Source organism: Molossus molossus, unplaced genomic scaffold (genome assembly GCF_014108415.1).
Source record: "Molossus molossus isolate mMolMol1 unplaced genomic scaffold, mMolMol1.p scaffold_m16_p_12, whole genome shotgun sequence".
NCBI lineage: Eukaryota > Metazoa > Chordata > Mammalia > Chiroptera > Molossidae > Molossus > Molossus molossus.
This window is the reverse complement of record NW_023425347.1, coordinates 4,357,872-4,371,898: the sequence shown is the minus strand read 5'-3', so window position 1 is coordinate 4,371,898 and position 14,027 is coordinate 4,357,872. Positions and strand designations below refer to the sequence as shown.

Genomic DNA, 14,027 nt, shown 5'->3' with positions numbered 1-14,027 from the left:
AATAAAATTATTAATAACTCGGAGTCAGGATGGGAGGAGTCATCTAGTGGGATCACAGGGTTTGACAGTGGGTTCCCTATTCTCCGTCCAGAGGCTGGTTTGCAGAGCAGCCTTCACGACCAACTCTGCTTGTGCAATGAGAGCTGTGTCCCTGGGCACCCAGGTGCCTGAGCTCAACTCGCCCCTTGATGTTGCAGATGAGACCCCCGCCCCTGAAGGTTAAGACTTTCTCTAAAATAAAATCTAAACACAAGAAACCCAGCCGTGTGCATGCATGCCGATCAGCAGAACGCATGGGCTGTTTCTGCCCGAGTGACTGAGTAGCTCCAGAAGCCGCAAGTGGGGTTCCCTGCTGAGACAGAAACTAACAAAAAACAGCAGAACCCGATATGGTAGAAAAGCTGCTGGTGGGAACCATCCTCATGGAAAAGCAAAAGTGCTGTTGAGGGCACGTGAGAACACTCGAGGTTAATTAAGGTACTCTGAAAACATGACTGAAGTCAAAGAATCTCAGGCAGAGAGAGTATGTCCACAGGGTGGCCTGCTTGGACCCAGGAAAGGCAGCTTCAGGGACAAGAGGTGCCTGCCAGCCCAGAGCCCTGGGGGTGGGGCCAGGCCAGGCCGGGGGACCCCTGCCCTGAGCTCTTAGCTCTGTGCCCACGCTCACGGGATAATGCCTAGTGACTCGTTTGGCCTCCTGAAACTTTTTAATGCTTTAAAAGATATTTCCCTCCTTTAATTTCAGGTTCATTCACATATAATTGACATATAACATTGTCAATGGAGGTGTACAATAGGTTGTTTTCCCAAAATCCTGATACTGAGAGATGGCCTGGCTAGGGCATACATTAGTCTTCATAATTGGACATCTGAATTCTACACTAATCGTCACGCGTCGGGTTCCTGGCAGTCTGCCCTGGTGCACGGACAAACTCGAACCCTGACCACAGAGCTGGTCACGCAGGGCGAGCCCCTACAGTGCCAGGGTCCCTCTGAGCCTGCCCTCGCCGCCGTGCGGGAGCTGCACGGACCACACACGAGAGCCTGGCGTGGGAAGCAAGACTCTGGACTGTGGCAAGGCCACCAGGCCCTCCCTCGGGCGGCACCGAGTGCTTTCCTCTCTCCCAACCCCCTCCAGCAGTCCATCTGCCTCCTGGGTCCTCTTCATCTCCACACCACGACCCTGTGCTGGGCGCCAGCTTCTGTCACCCAGGGGCTGTCTCAGCTGCCTCCTGCCTGGCCCTGGACACCCCACCCTCCGCCCACACACCAATCCTGGCGCCGGCTTGCCTGGCACGTCCAGCAAGCACCCATCCTCATCCCCTCCTGCACCGCGGCGTCCACGCTGCTTGCAAGGCTCCACTTGGGAATGAGAGCTGCAGGGGGTGGTGGAAGGAAACCAGTTCTTGTGCAGTAGGGAGGCAGCAAATGATAGACGGCTGAGATAGTACCAGCTGGTGGGCTGGCCTCTGCTGTCTGCACCGCGCAGAAGGCTGCCCCGGGCTCCTTGTGCCCCCGCCTCTGCCGCACTCCCCGTCCTCCCGCTGTGCCCCGCTAATGCCAGCACGTATGCCTGAGGACTCTCGTTAGGCATCACTTTTTCTGCGATGCCTTTCAGAGCACCACCTCCCTCCACCCAAAACCGGATTGGTGTTTTTCCATTCCTGGCCCCACCACGGCACCTCGAGTACCTCTCTAGTCCTTACAACCTGTTCTATAACGGACGGTCTTCCTCCCTGCCAAACCACCATGTCTGTCGGAGAAGCAGGAGTGTGTCTGTATCCTGCATGAATCCCACAGCATCTGCTGGGAGGACTATGCAGAGAGCAGTGCACGGGGGATAACGGGACGGAGTGGAGGGGGGAGCCGTGCACGGGGGATAACGGGACGGAGTGGAGGGGGGAGCAGTGCACGGGGGATAACGGGATGGAGTGGAGGGGGGAGCCGTGCACGGGGGATAACGGGACGGAGTGGAGGGGGGAGCCGTGCACGGGGGATAACGGGACGGAGTGGAGGGGGGAGCCGTGCACGGGGGATAACGGGACGGAGTGGAGGGGGGCGCAGTGCACGGGGGATAACGGACGGAGTGGAGGAGGGAACCGTGCACGGGGGATAACGGGACGGAGTGGAGGGGGGAGCCGTCGTGCACGGGGGATAACGGGACGGAGTGGAGGGGGGAGCCGTGCACGGGGGATAACGGGACGGAGTGGAGGGGGGAGCCGTGCACGGGGGATAACGGGACGGAGTGGAGGGGGGAGCCGTGCACGGGGGATAACGGGACGGAGTGGAGGGGGAGCAGGTGGCCCAGGTAAGTCTCCACCGTAAGCCAATATTCTGAGTTCCAGGCCAGAAAGGATGTATGTGGAAAAATAAGTCACAGAAAAAAATAGCTTAATAAAACTTGCCCAGGCCACCTCATCTGACTAGCCATGACCCCAGGGTAGCAGTTCAGTGCTCCCGTCTTAAGTGTGACCCCAACACCTGGCCTGGTCATGGACAGTAGTGGAGCCTCTGCCTCTGGCATCTGCGCGGTCAACACTCTCAGCAGAGGTGGCAACGGGAGCACTCGGAGGTACCTGGGCCTCACCTGCTCGTCAGGGTGAACTCTGTGCTGCAAGCTCATCAGTCCTCTCAGCTCACAGTCATCAGGGCCGCTGACTGAACCGCCCGTCACAGCTCCCAGCTCATGCCAGCCCCTTGCCAGCAGCCTCCAGGCACTGGAAGCAGACACCTGGGACCCATGGCAAGCCTGCCACCTGCAGTCAAGGGCCCATGTACACCTGCTGTCAGTTCAGGCCAAACCTGTCCTTGAAGTAAAGAGTTAGCCGCCCCTACCCCGGGTCTAGACAAGAAAAATGCAGGAAGTCAAAACATTGCTTCTTGAGCCAGTTTGTGTTTTTCACAGTAGAAGCTGAGTACGGTGCCTGGTAGCAGTGTCCCTGGAGGCCGGGGCTGTGCCCCGTGGCAAATGCTGCTTCTCCCGCTGCCGGACATTCAGCTCCCACACTCTGCAGCCCACACACAACTCCAGGGTCCGAACTGCTGCAGGAGGGGTAGGCTCCTCACCTGCCTTGCCCCTCCCAGGCAGACACGCAGGGGTCCCCACTCAGCTAAGGAAGGATGCTCTGCACGTGCACTGAAGTGGCCAAGCTGCCTTTTATTAACACACGTGTAGCTGCTGGGAACGCCACTACGGAGACCCGCAAACCATGGAGGAAACACCGGAGAGCTACACCAGCTGGAAACCAGGGCGTGAGCTGAGCTGGTGCGGCCCGAACGCCCGAGACGTGGCCAGGGTGGTCACGGCAGCCCTGCCCTGCAGCAGGACGTGCGGCTGCCCAGGCACGGCAGTGAGCTTCGAGACACGGCCGCAGCACAGGGATTAAGGCAAAAATGCGTCCTCTTGCTAAGGAGAGTCCTCAGTGCCGAACATACAACAACACGATTACACACGTTTCAGTTTAAAATAAACAAGTTTACAGATCACTTCTGGACACGGAAAAATAAACTCTGCACCAGACAAAATTCTGTGGCTTTGCAATATTTCAGAAGCTTCAGGCACATCACAGTCTTCTGAGAAAGGCCCAGTACCTCTGCAGTCCCGGTGTGGCTGCGGAGAGAGGACATTACTGGCAACAAATGTTAAAACGACATTTCAAGACCTATAGGAATATACTTAGATGTTCACAACTGTACACATATTTTAGCATTCAAGCTGATATCCTAAACACTTTTCCAGTTAACTTATTTACATTTATTTTGGGTTAAAGGGAAAGAAAAGTACTTTATAGCAAACTGTTTCATCTGCATGTGGATAGGTCTGTGGTGGCATTTCCCATTCTTGTCGTCTGGGCCTGTCCAAGGGCGGAGTAGGAGACGTCCTTCTCCCGGTCCCCCAAGGCCTGGTCTGTGACACCCTCTAGCGCACAGGGGACGCTCTTCTTACTCGGGGCTCTCTGCGTGGAGTCAGAGAAACGGGAGCACAGCTCTCCAGGGAGAGGCTGAGGACGTTCCATCCGGGCTCTGCGCTAGGGCGCCTGAGGGGGCTCCAAGCCCGCCCACTGCTGGCGGCACGCCAGGCCGCGGCCCACACTGGGATCACCCACGGAAAGCAGTACTGGAGCCCAACTCAGAAACTTTAAACAGCTCAACGGTGATGGTTTCCCCTCTGGCTTCCAAAGCAATCACGACCGAACATCTTCAACTATGAAGCGGAGTGGACTGGAACCACAAAAAACTACCTTTTCAAAAAACATTCGATGAGGTAGCTGGGATCAAACGCCAGGCCACAGCTACACAAGGGCGCCCCGTAAGTGCAGGCATTTCAAATGCATCTGAATGCAAACGGGCGGTGCCGACTCGCCGCTCGCCTTCCCAAAGCCTACGGGCGAGGCCCGGGCGGGGTGGGCGGCAAGAGGCTGGGAGTGCGGGGAGCTGGCCGGGAAGCCAGGAAGGGCAGCCCGGCACGCAGCGTGGAGTGCTCCCTGCGAGCTGAGCCGCAGCGGGGCTCCAGCGACCACCGCCACGTGGCGCTGCGCGGCTGCGCTGAACGGGGGCGTGCCTCGAGGCAGCGGGAGCCCGGTCTGCGCCCTGTCACTGGGTCTCGGCAGCGCTCGGAGCATGACCGCCGCCGCCTGCCCCGGCCTGGAGCCCCCTGCGGGAGTCTGGCGGCTGGCGGCTGCCTCGACCCCTGGGTCAGCTGCCGCCCGAGTTTTCACCGCGCTCTCCGGCTCGGGCCGCTTCAGCCCACGCAGCGTTGCGGGCGCCGGTGAAAGCCTCTGTCTGGAGCGGCGGACACAAGGAAGGCGGCGCCGTGGTCCTGGCTGTGTGGGTTCCGTGGCGGCTCCAGCACGGCTCACACACAGACACACGCACACAGACCTGCACGGAGGTGTGCGCCCGTGTGGGCAGCGGGCAGCAAGTTTGGGGGACAGGTGAGCACAGCTGAGGGCTTGAGGCAGGGCGGGGGAGTCCTGGGTAGGAGCCCGGAGGCACCTTCTTCGCCACCCTCCCGACCTGGCCTCCAGGGCGCCAGGTGGCGGCGTCAGGTCTCCGTGGTGCAGTTGCTGTAGGCCAGAGGCAGGGCCTGAAAGCTGCTCCCCCTCCAGGCACCAGGCGGGGCCTCCGAGAGCCTGTGCTCTTTATATTTACCCAGAATGCTCCTGGCTTCCTCCGCGTCCCGCAGAGGGCTCTCTCCGAACTCCTCCTTCAGCCACTGCCGGTACTAATGGAGCCGGAAAGAAAACCCAACGTCATACACCCTCCCTGCACGGAGGCGTTCACCTATGACATATGAACTGGAAATAAATGGCGTGGGCGAGCACAGCCCTGTGGTTGACCAACTGGTGTCAAGCAAGAGAAATCATTGCTTCTTCAAGATTCTGGCCTGAGGACATGAACATCAGCCAAACCAAGAAAATGTCACTTGACCCAAAGGGAGAGAAATGCAGCTAACGCGGGGCCTAAGGAAGGTGGTAAAGGGTGATAGCCTGTGGCTGCAGCTGGTGGACAAGGGACCAGATGTCCTCTGTGGGCCCCTCCACCGTGAACCTCCATGCTTCCGGGGATGTGCAGAAACACTGAGGCCTGTCCCAGGGTCTGCTGCCTACTTAACAGAGCCCCAGGGCACGTTACCTGATGGACTTCGTGCTTCTCGAACTCCTGGAGCTGTCTCTGGAAGCCCAGGTTGGGGTTGGCACAGGACCTCCCGGCACGCACAGTGTGCAGGGCATCTTCCCAGCCAAAGTCCGTGACGGTCATGATGTACGCGATCACCAGAGTCACACTCCTGGAGACACCGGCCAGGCTGCAGGGCCAAGAGAACACCACACAGGCAAAGAGGGGTCAGGGCCCACAAGTCTACCTGCTGCTCCATTTGGAGCAAGGGATGCTTTGGACCTGGTTTTACAAAGCCTGCCTTGGACTGTGGGTAGACAGCAAGCTAGTATGTTACGTGGGAAACGCTCAGAAACCTACAAGGTTCTCTCTATTACATTAGAACCTCAGGCATTGTTTTTTTAAATCATTAACCTCATTTTGTACAGCTTTACTACTGACTATGGCTCTGGAGAATGCAGGGTTATGATCCTTTGTCACTCCTGAGCCCTCCTCTGATACTTCCCATTTCCCAGACAGATGAATAACTAAAGCACATCGAAGGAACTTGAGGGGTCTGCCACCTAGGCAGGAAATCCATTATAACCTGAGCAGTCTAGAAGGCTTCACTTTTAAAACTGGCTTTCTGAGATACGTGAGGGCTAAATCTATAACTTAGAACCCGTTAAATACAGAGGCCTAACCTGAGACCTGTGTTGTTCTTGACACAGCCGGGCAGAGCTCACAGAGCACATGTGTCTGACACAGCCGGGCAGAGCTCACAGCGCACTCACACACGTGTCTGACACAGCCGGGCAGGGCCCACAGAGCACACGTGTCTGACACAGCCAGGCAGAGCTCACAGAGCACACGTGTCTGACACAGCCGGGCAGAACTCACAGCGCACTCGCACACGTGTCTGACACAGCCGGGCAGGGCCCACAGAGCACTCGTGTCTGACACAGCCGGGCAGGGCCCACAGAGCACACGTGTCTGACACAGCCGGGCAGGGCCCACAGAGCACTCGTGTCTGACACAGCCGGGCAGAGCTCACAGAGCTCACAGAGCACACGTGTCTGACACAGCCAGGCAGGGCCCACAGAGCACTCGTGTCTGACACAGCCGGGCAGGGCCCACAGAGCACACGTGTCTGACACAGCCAGGCAGGGCCCACAGAGCACACGTGTCTGACACAGCCGGGCAGGGCCCACAGAGCACACGTGTCTGACACAGCCGGGCAGGGCCCACAGAGCACACGTGTCTGACACAGCCGGGCAGGGCCCACAGAGCACACGTGTCTGACACAGCCGGGCAGGGCCCACAGAGCACACGTGTCTGACACAGCCGGGCAGGGCCCACAGAGCACACGTGTCTGACACAGCCGGGCAGAGCTCACAGAGCACACGTGTCTGACACAGCCGGGCAGGGCCCACAGAGCACACGTGTCTGACACAGCCGGGCAGGGCCCACAGAGCACACGTGTCTGACACAGCCGGGCAGGGCCCACAGCGCACACGTGTCTGACACAGCCGGGCAGAGCTCACAGAGCACACGTGTCTGACACAGCTGGGCAGAGCTCACAGAGCACTCGCACACGTGTCTGACACAGCCGGGCAGGGCCCACAGAGCACACGTGTCTGACACAGCCGGGCAGAGCTCACAGAGCACTCGCACACGTGTCTGACACAGCCGGGCAGAGCTCACAGAGCACACGTGTCTGACACAGCCGGGCAGAGCCCACAGAGCACACGTGTCTGACACAGCCGGGCAGAGCTCACAGCGCACTTGCACATGTGTCTGACACAGCTGGGCAGAGCTCACAGAGCACACGCACACGTGTCTGACACAGCCAGGCAGAGCCCACAGTGCACACGCACACGTGTCTGAAGTTCAGCCAAGTGTGTGCCCTGGCGGTTGAGCATCCCCAGCCGGCTGGGCCAGGGGTGGCTCTTCAGTGCATATGCAAACGACAGTGGTCACAGAAAGGCTCTGTGTCAGACGTGGAGGGCCAGCAACGGTTGAGGATGGGGAGTTAGCACATTTCTCATTCTGAGAAAGGCCTGTCTGCAGATGTGCACGACTGAATGACATACACATTCCTAGAATATGAGACTCACAGAGAGTCACATGTAAACAATTAAAAGAATATGGCAAAGATACCAATCCGCCACCTTGAGGTGGTGGCTCTTCCTCATCTCCGTCTCAGAGATACCGAGAGCTTAACACACATTCTCTGGAGCTCTAGAAGCCCAGGTACAGAAAGGGGCTCAAAACTGCCCTGAAATGGCTCCAACTGTGCCCTCAAAGTGCTTTAAAGCAAATGTAGATGATGCCGCAAAACTCCCCGTTTGTATTTATAATGTAAACAAATAACCACACTATTTCAAGAACTTTATAAAACTACAGAACAGCCTTGTTAAGCCATCGGACTACCTAGTGTCCCTGCTGCCCACGGGGTGAGGACACAGGGCAGCTTTCACGAAGGGCCCCTCTGCCGCAGGACGGCCCCCCAGCCCTCCCCGGAGGTGCGGCTGTTTCCAGGGACTTCAGTAGGACAGCCACGTCCCTGGGGACTTAACGTTGCTGATCAACACGAGGCCCCTGCAGACACAGGGACGGCTCAGCCTCCACACGCTGGCTGCTGGCCCTGCAGACAGTTCCGCTCTTAGAGTAAAGACCGGAGCTAAGGGCAGGGGCCGACGCTCCCCGAGTGCTCAGAACTGCATGGGCGCCGTCACTGGGTCCACGCGTCAGAACACCCTTCCCCGCAGTGTGCATACATGCACATGTGTGTATCATGTGTGTGCATCTACACCCACGCCCACAGGTACAGCTGCCTGTAACTGTTTCACTCAAGAGGCTACTCAGATCCTGTCAAAGCCAAAGGCACAGGAAGCCCCAGCGCAGACGGAGGTGGCGTCCCTGGCGTGGTGGTCCCTGGCCTGGTGGTCCTCGGTGCGGCGGTCCGGCAATGCCCGCAGCCACACGCCCGAGCCCAGCTCTGCAGACAACTGTGCTGAGAGACCTGGAGATGCAGGAGCGAGCCCACAGGGTGTGCCCTCTGCAGGGGTTGTCTGATGGGATGGAGAGGTTGGCCAAAGACAGGCTCTGTGCTCCAGTCACCGACAGTCCCTACTGAAGTCCCACTGTGCAATGGAACCCCAAGTGAAGATGAAAGTTTAGGGTTCTCTTCCAACAGAAGCAAACAGTGTCTAACAAACAGGAGGGTCAGGTGGGTGTGTGTGAGATTCTGAGGGTGGAAAAAACCAGGGGGAGATGGAATAATCAATCACACACAGAAAACCCCGATGGGAGCCGGGCTGAGCGAACACCGCGTGTTCTCGGGCAGGAGGCATACGTACCAGTGGACGAGACAGCCCTCTCCCCTGAGCCGGCACTCGTGAATGAATCTGATACTCTCTTTGAAATGTCTTGTCCTGAGGGGAGAAGAGAAGAGAGAAGTGACGTCCGTCTAAAGAAACACCCGCCGAGGGCTGTCGGCAAGGTCTCGGCCGCAGCGGCAGGGCCCACCCCGCCAGCGCAGCCGCCCCACCCTGCGGCCCGACACACAGCGGCCCCTGCCCAGGGGCCGTGGTGGCCGCTCCATGCTCATAGCACGCGGCCCCACAGCCCTGAGAGCCCGTCATTCTGACAGCCTGGAAGCCGGCACGTCCCACGGGCCGCCCTCGGCTGTAGTGGGCCCCGCCTACGCGTGGGACGAGCGCGCGGGAACAGCAGCTGCGGCGCCAGCACCGGCTGCCCAGCAGCTCAGTGCCGCATGGCCTTGGTCAAGTCCCTCGGCTTCCCTTCACCTCAGTGGTGAAGTGGAAGAATGCTTCACACGCCAACCGGCGTATAGACTCTAAAGTCCTCTCTGACGACAAGGCACGGCCCTCACTTCTCCTGACCTTAGCTCTGCTACCCCGCTTCTCCGGCCACTCGCCCCTCAGCGCACGACCAGCTCCATTTGGGTTCCCAGTGCGTGGCCGGCAAGTGCATCGCGTGTGGGGACCTACGGGTCAGTGCTTTCCCCCGTCCTCTACCTCTGACCGGCTTCTAACATGCAAAACCTCTGGCGATGCCCATGGACTGAACTCGTCGCCCTGTAAGCTCTGACGGAGCCCTCACTATTTACCAGGGACCCTGCTACGGCCAGCGCACTGGGAGATGTCATTCCAGGGACCCTGCTACGGCCAGCGCACTGGGAGATGTCATTCCAGGGACCCTGCTACGGCCAGCGCGCTGGGAGACGAGCCAGATGTCATTCCAGGGACCCTGCTACGGCCAGCGCACTGGGAGATGTCATTCCAGGGACCCTGCTACGGCCAGCGCGCTGGGAGATGAGCCAGCTGTCATTCCAGGGACCCTGCTACGGCCAGCGCACTGGGAGACGAGCCAGATGTCATTCCAGGGACCCTGCTACGGCCAGCGCACTGGGAGATGTCATTCCAGGGACCCTGCTACGGCCAGCGCACTGGGAGATGAGCCAGCTGTCATTCCAGGGACCCTGCTACGGCCAGCGCACTGGGAGACGAGCCAGATGTCATTCCAGGGACCCTGCTACGGCCAGCGCACTGGGAGATGTCATTCCAGGGACCCTGCTACGGCCAGCGCGCTGGGAGATGAGCCAGATGTCATTCCCAACCACACACACCAGGTTGCTGCCCGTGAAGGGCGGCAGGGCAGATGAATCCACTCAGATGGGAAGCCAGGTGTGGCACAGTGAGCTCAGCCAGATGCTGACTGCAGAGGAAGCTCAGCAACCGAAGTGCGGGTGACAGATGGACCGGGACAGGCAGGTGACCGAGGACCTGCCAACAGACACCAAGCACGGCGTGGCCACGTGTGGAAAGCCCTGGGTCCAATCCAGGGCTCCGGACCCTCGCCCGAAGCCTCTGACTGCCAGGGCAGTGCAAGACATGCTTCTGTTCAATTTCCAGGGACAAATGCGCCCAGATATAAATTTGCAAAGTGACTCAGAGCACTGCACCTCTATTCCCAAAGACTGGCTTGGTAGAAAGCAGGCAAGAAGGACCCCTGACGCGACCCTGAAATCTGAGTGTTAGTACCGAGAGTCCCGGCACGGGCTGAGGGACTGTGCCGTGCGGAGAGTGGTATGGCCGGGGTGGCAGAGTGGCAGGGACCCAGCCAGAGCCGGTGCTGTCGGCAGGTGCAGGCGCGGAGCTGCCCGCAGCAGACGCGGCTGACCCTGCGCTGTGGGCAGGTGGCAGAGCACCTGCAGGGCACTGACTACCGGGCAGCAAAGTGCCCTGTCTTCAGAGTACCCTTCAGCCCTCTTCCCCCAGCTCTGGCCAGAGAAGACGGGAAGCTCGTGGTGCGAACTTCTGGAAAAGTTTTCTGCTCCCGACTCCTGCCAGGACACGGAAGTGGGGGAAGGGCAGCGGGATGGACAGGGGGCACCAGGGCACTGCTGCCCAGGCCTGGGAGCACCACCTTCAGGCTTCCTGGTCAGGGAGTTCAGTCAATAAATGTCTTTATAACCTAAAACATTGTCAGTCAGATGTTCTGTTACTTACAGCCAAATATAATCTTCCCAATATCAGCACTAATTCAACAGTTTAAACTCATGAGCCAGCTCCTCTGGCCTCGCAGTGGCTACAGGCTGCCGTCTTAGCCGGCTGTGGTCTGTGCAGCGTGACCTGCCCCTCTGAAGGCCAGCGCACACAGCACACAGGCCGGGTGCGGGGGTCTGACTGTGGCCCAGAACCCAGGACACACGCCTTCCCGGAGGCTCACAGCCGAGGGGTGCCACTGCAGCATGCCCGTCATGGTCACCAGCACCACAGTGGGGCATGCAAGGGGTCTGGAGAGCCCTTCTGTGCCTGTCCCGGGGGGGAGAGCTGCATCTGAGAGCAGCAAAGCAACGACAGAGACGAGCACACCTAGGAGCAAATGACAATTGCCTAAGTAAGTGAATAAACCCCAGACCGCCTCAGCACTGTGGAGGCCACCAAGTACGCCGGGGCTAACCGTGCTCTCCTGGGGACATGGTCAGTGCTGTGGTGGTCATCAAGATCTTGCAAAGATGACAACCGAATCCTCTTACTGAAACTTCAGAGTGACGATCACTTTATTTCTGGCTTTTATACCGGCACGTCCCAAATCATATGTACAATGGAACCCAGGTCTTACGTATTGTGGGGTGTACCTGGGTTCAGAGCCGGCCTGGCCACATCTCAGAATAAGAGAGTGAGGGCGTGGGTGTGGTCGTGGGGCAGACCCGAGCCGGCCAGGGCCTAGAGACAGGGTGTGAAGGAGCGGAGCGCTGAGGACATGCCCTACGCTGCCCCCACCAGACCTGCACTCCTTCAGCTCTGACTGCATCAGGTGTACGTGCAGGGCAAGCCCACGACGGCCCCTGCCCAGCACTGCAGAGCCCAGGAGCACAGTGATGCCGACCAAGGGCCCAGTCACAGCCCTGCCACGAAACTTGACTCATGAACACATCAGGCATGAGGCCAAGCCAGGCAGACATTCCTAGAAATGCCTTTTCCAAGAAAAGCCTGGAGACAGGCGTGCTCACTACGGCTCTGGTGTGCCGCAGGGAAGCAGGGGTTATTTCCAGGGAAGCTAATGACATAAGCCCGAGCCCTGGCTATTGAACTCCCTCCTCCACAGTGGGAAATACCCACGACTCTGGTCCTGACATTGCTCAACCCTCCGACGTGAAGCAGAAGCACAGCCAGGGTTACCATCTCACCACAAGCTGCTTCCACAAACAAGTTCCCCATTGCTGCTCCTCACTGCGCACCTTTGTGTTCACATGAAGCCATGCCGGAGGTGTCTCCTAGGCCAGCCAGCTGTGGTCTGGAAAGAAAGCACAGCCTGCACGTGCCACACACTCAGCCAATAGTGCTGCTGCTGCTGCTGCCAGCCAGAGGGACACCTGGGCCACGTGCCACACTCAGCCAACAGTGCTGCTGCACACCTAGGCCACGTGCCACACACTTGCCCTATAGTGCTGCTGCTAGCCAGAGGGACACCAGGGCCACGTGCCACACACTCAGCTAACAGTGCTGCTGCACACCTAGGCCACGTGCCACATACTTGCCCTATAGTGCTGCTGCTAGCCAGAGGGACACCAGGGTCACGTGCCACACACTCAGCTAACAGTGCTGCTGCACACCTAGGCCACGTGCCACATACTTGCCCTATAGTGCTGCTGCTAGCCAGAGGGACACCTGGGCCACGTGCCACACGCCACACACTCGCCCTATAGTGCTGCTGCTAGCCAGAGGGACACCTGGGCCATGTGCCACACACTCGCCCTATAGTGCTGCTGCTGCCAGCCAGAGGGACACCTGGGGCAGGAAGGGCACTTTTGCTGAGATGTCCTGCATGGGACTCAGCACACTGCCCATCATCTGCGCTGCCTGGGGGCCATTCTCCCTCTCCCTCCTCAGTTTTGATGGCCTCCCTGTGGACCAGCACATCCCTGACCCCTCCCTCTCTCCATGCAGAGGCCAGAAGCAGGGCCAACCAGACTGCATGCCCTCCAGAGAGCTCACAGACAGGATGGTGAATGGGTCCAGCAAACCCCACCTCACCGTGTTCATCTTCTGAGGCCGAACAATTTCTTCGGACTCCAAGACTCTATGACTTGGTCGCTGGGATCCTACTGTGGGAGATGATCCCTGCTGAGGACCCTGCCTGCATGAGCTGAAGCCCAGAGCCTGGCCTAGCACCTGGATGGCAGCTGGCTTTATGTACAGCAGCCATACGGACAGCAAAGCCCCTGGAACCCGGGAACTTCTACCCCTCAACAGAGTCTGAACGTGTGCACACATGTACACGTGTGCATGAAAGCAGAGGGGAGACCGGGAAAGGCCTGTTCTCTTCCTTAGCCCTGCTCCTCAGAAAGGAGTGCTCAGAAAGGAAGCAGCGGACAGATGCTGCGGTGTCCTATCTGGCTCTGGAAGGTGAGCCCTGATCAGAGCTGCTTCCTCCTGGGACCAAAGTCAGTGAGGCCCCAGGTCCTGTCCGGGCCCCTCCGGCCAGGACACCACTGTGGAGCTCTCACTCCCACCATCCTTCACCCACGCAGACACTGGCCACACTTTTCTATGAGTGCACAGCATTAACGCAGACCTCACTCACGTGCTTGTCACCGATTCTCCAGCTTTTGTATTTCCTATACTGTCAACATTCTTAAAAATGGGGGAATGTGTGTACTATATTTTTCTTTTCTTCTACATTTATTTTTATTGTGATATGTTTCAGGTGTGCATTATAATTTGACATCTGTATGTACCACAAAGTGAGTTCCCCCAAAGAGCTTAGCTACCATCCATGGCCATCCATGACCTCCCTGACCCATCACCCACCTCCCGCCCCATTCCCATCTGCTGACCACTGATCTGTTCTCTGTTTCAGTTTGTTTTGGTTTGGTTTTGTCTGTCTGTTCATTTTAT

General features: G+C 58.6%; 1 protein-coding gene across 2 annotated transcripts in view; it reads right to left on the bottom strand.

Annotated features, from left to right (window-relative positions):
• Nucleotides 1–3,079: 3,079 nt before the first annotated feature.
• DUSP22 (dual specificity phosphatase 22) overlaps nt 3,080–14,027 on the bottom strand; it is a 54,617-nt gene continuing 43,669 nt past the window's right edge. Inside the window, exons 5-8 of one of the 2 annotated variants that reach the window (XM_036257488.1) lie at nt 8,958–9,032; nt 5,635–5,806; nt 5,152–5,224; nt 3,080–3,610 (exon numbers count right to left, since the gene is read on the bottom strand). In XM_036257488.1, the coding sequence (XP_036113381.1) occupies nt 3,564–3,610; nt 5,152–5,224; nt 5,635–5,806; nt 8,958–9,032 (367 nt within the window). In that variant the 3' untranslated portion in view covers nt 3,080–3,563. Of the gene's footprint in view, nt 3,611–4,642; nt 5,225–5,634; nt 5,807–8,957; nt 9,033–14,027 lie in introns of those variants that run through there. The other variant, XM_036257486.1, reaches the window with a different exon arrangement.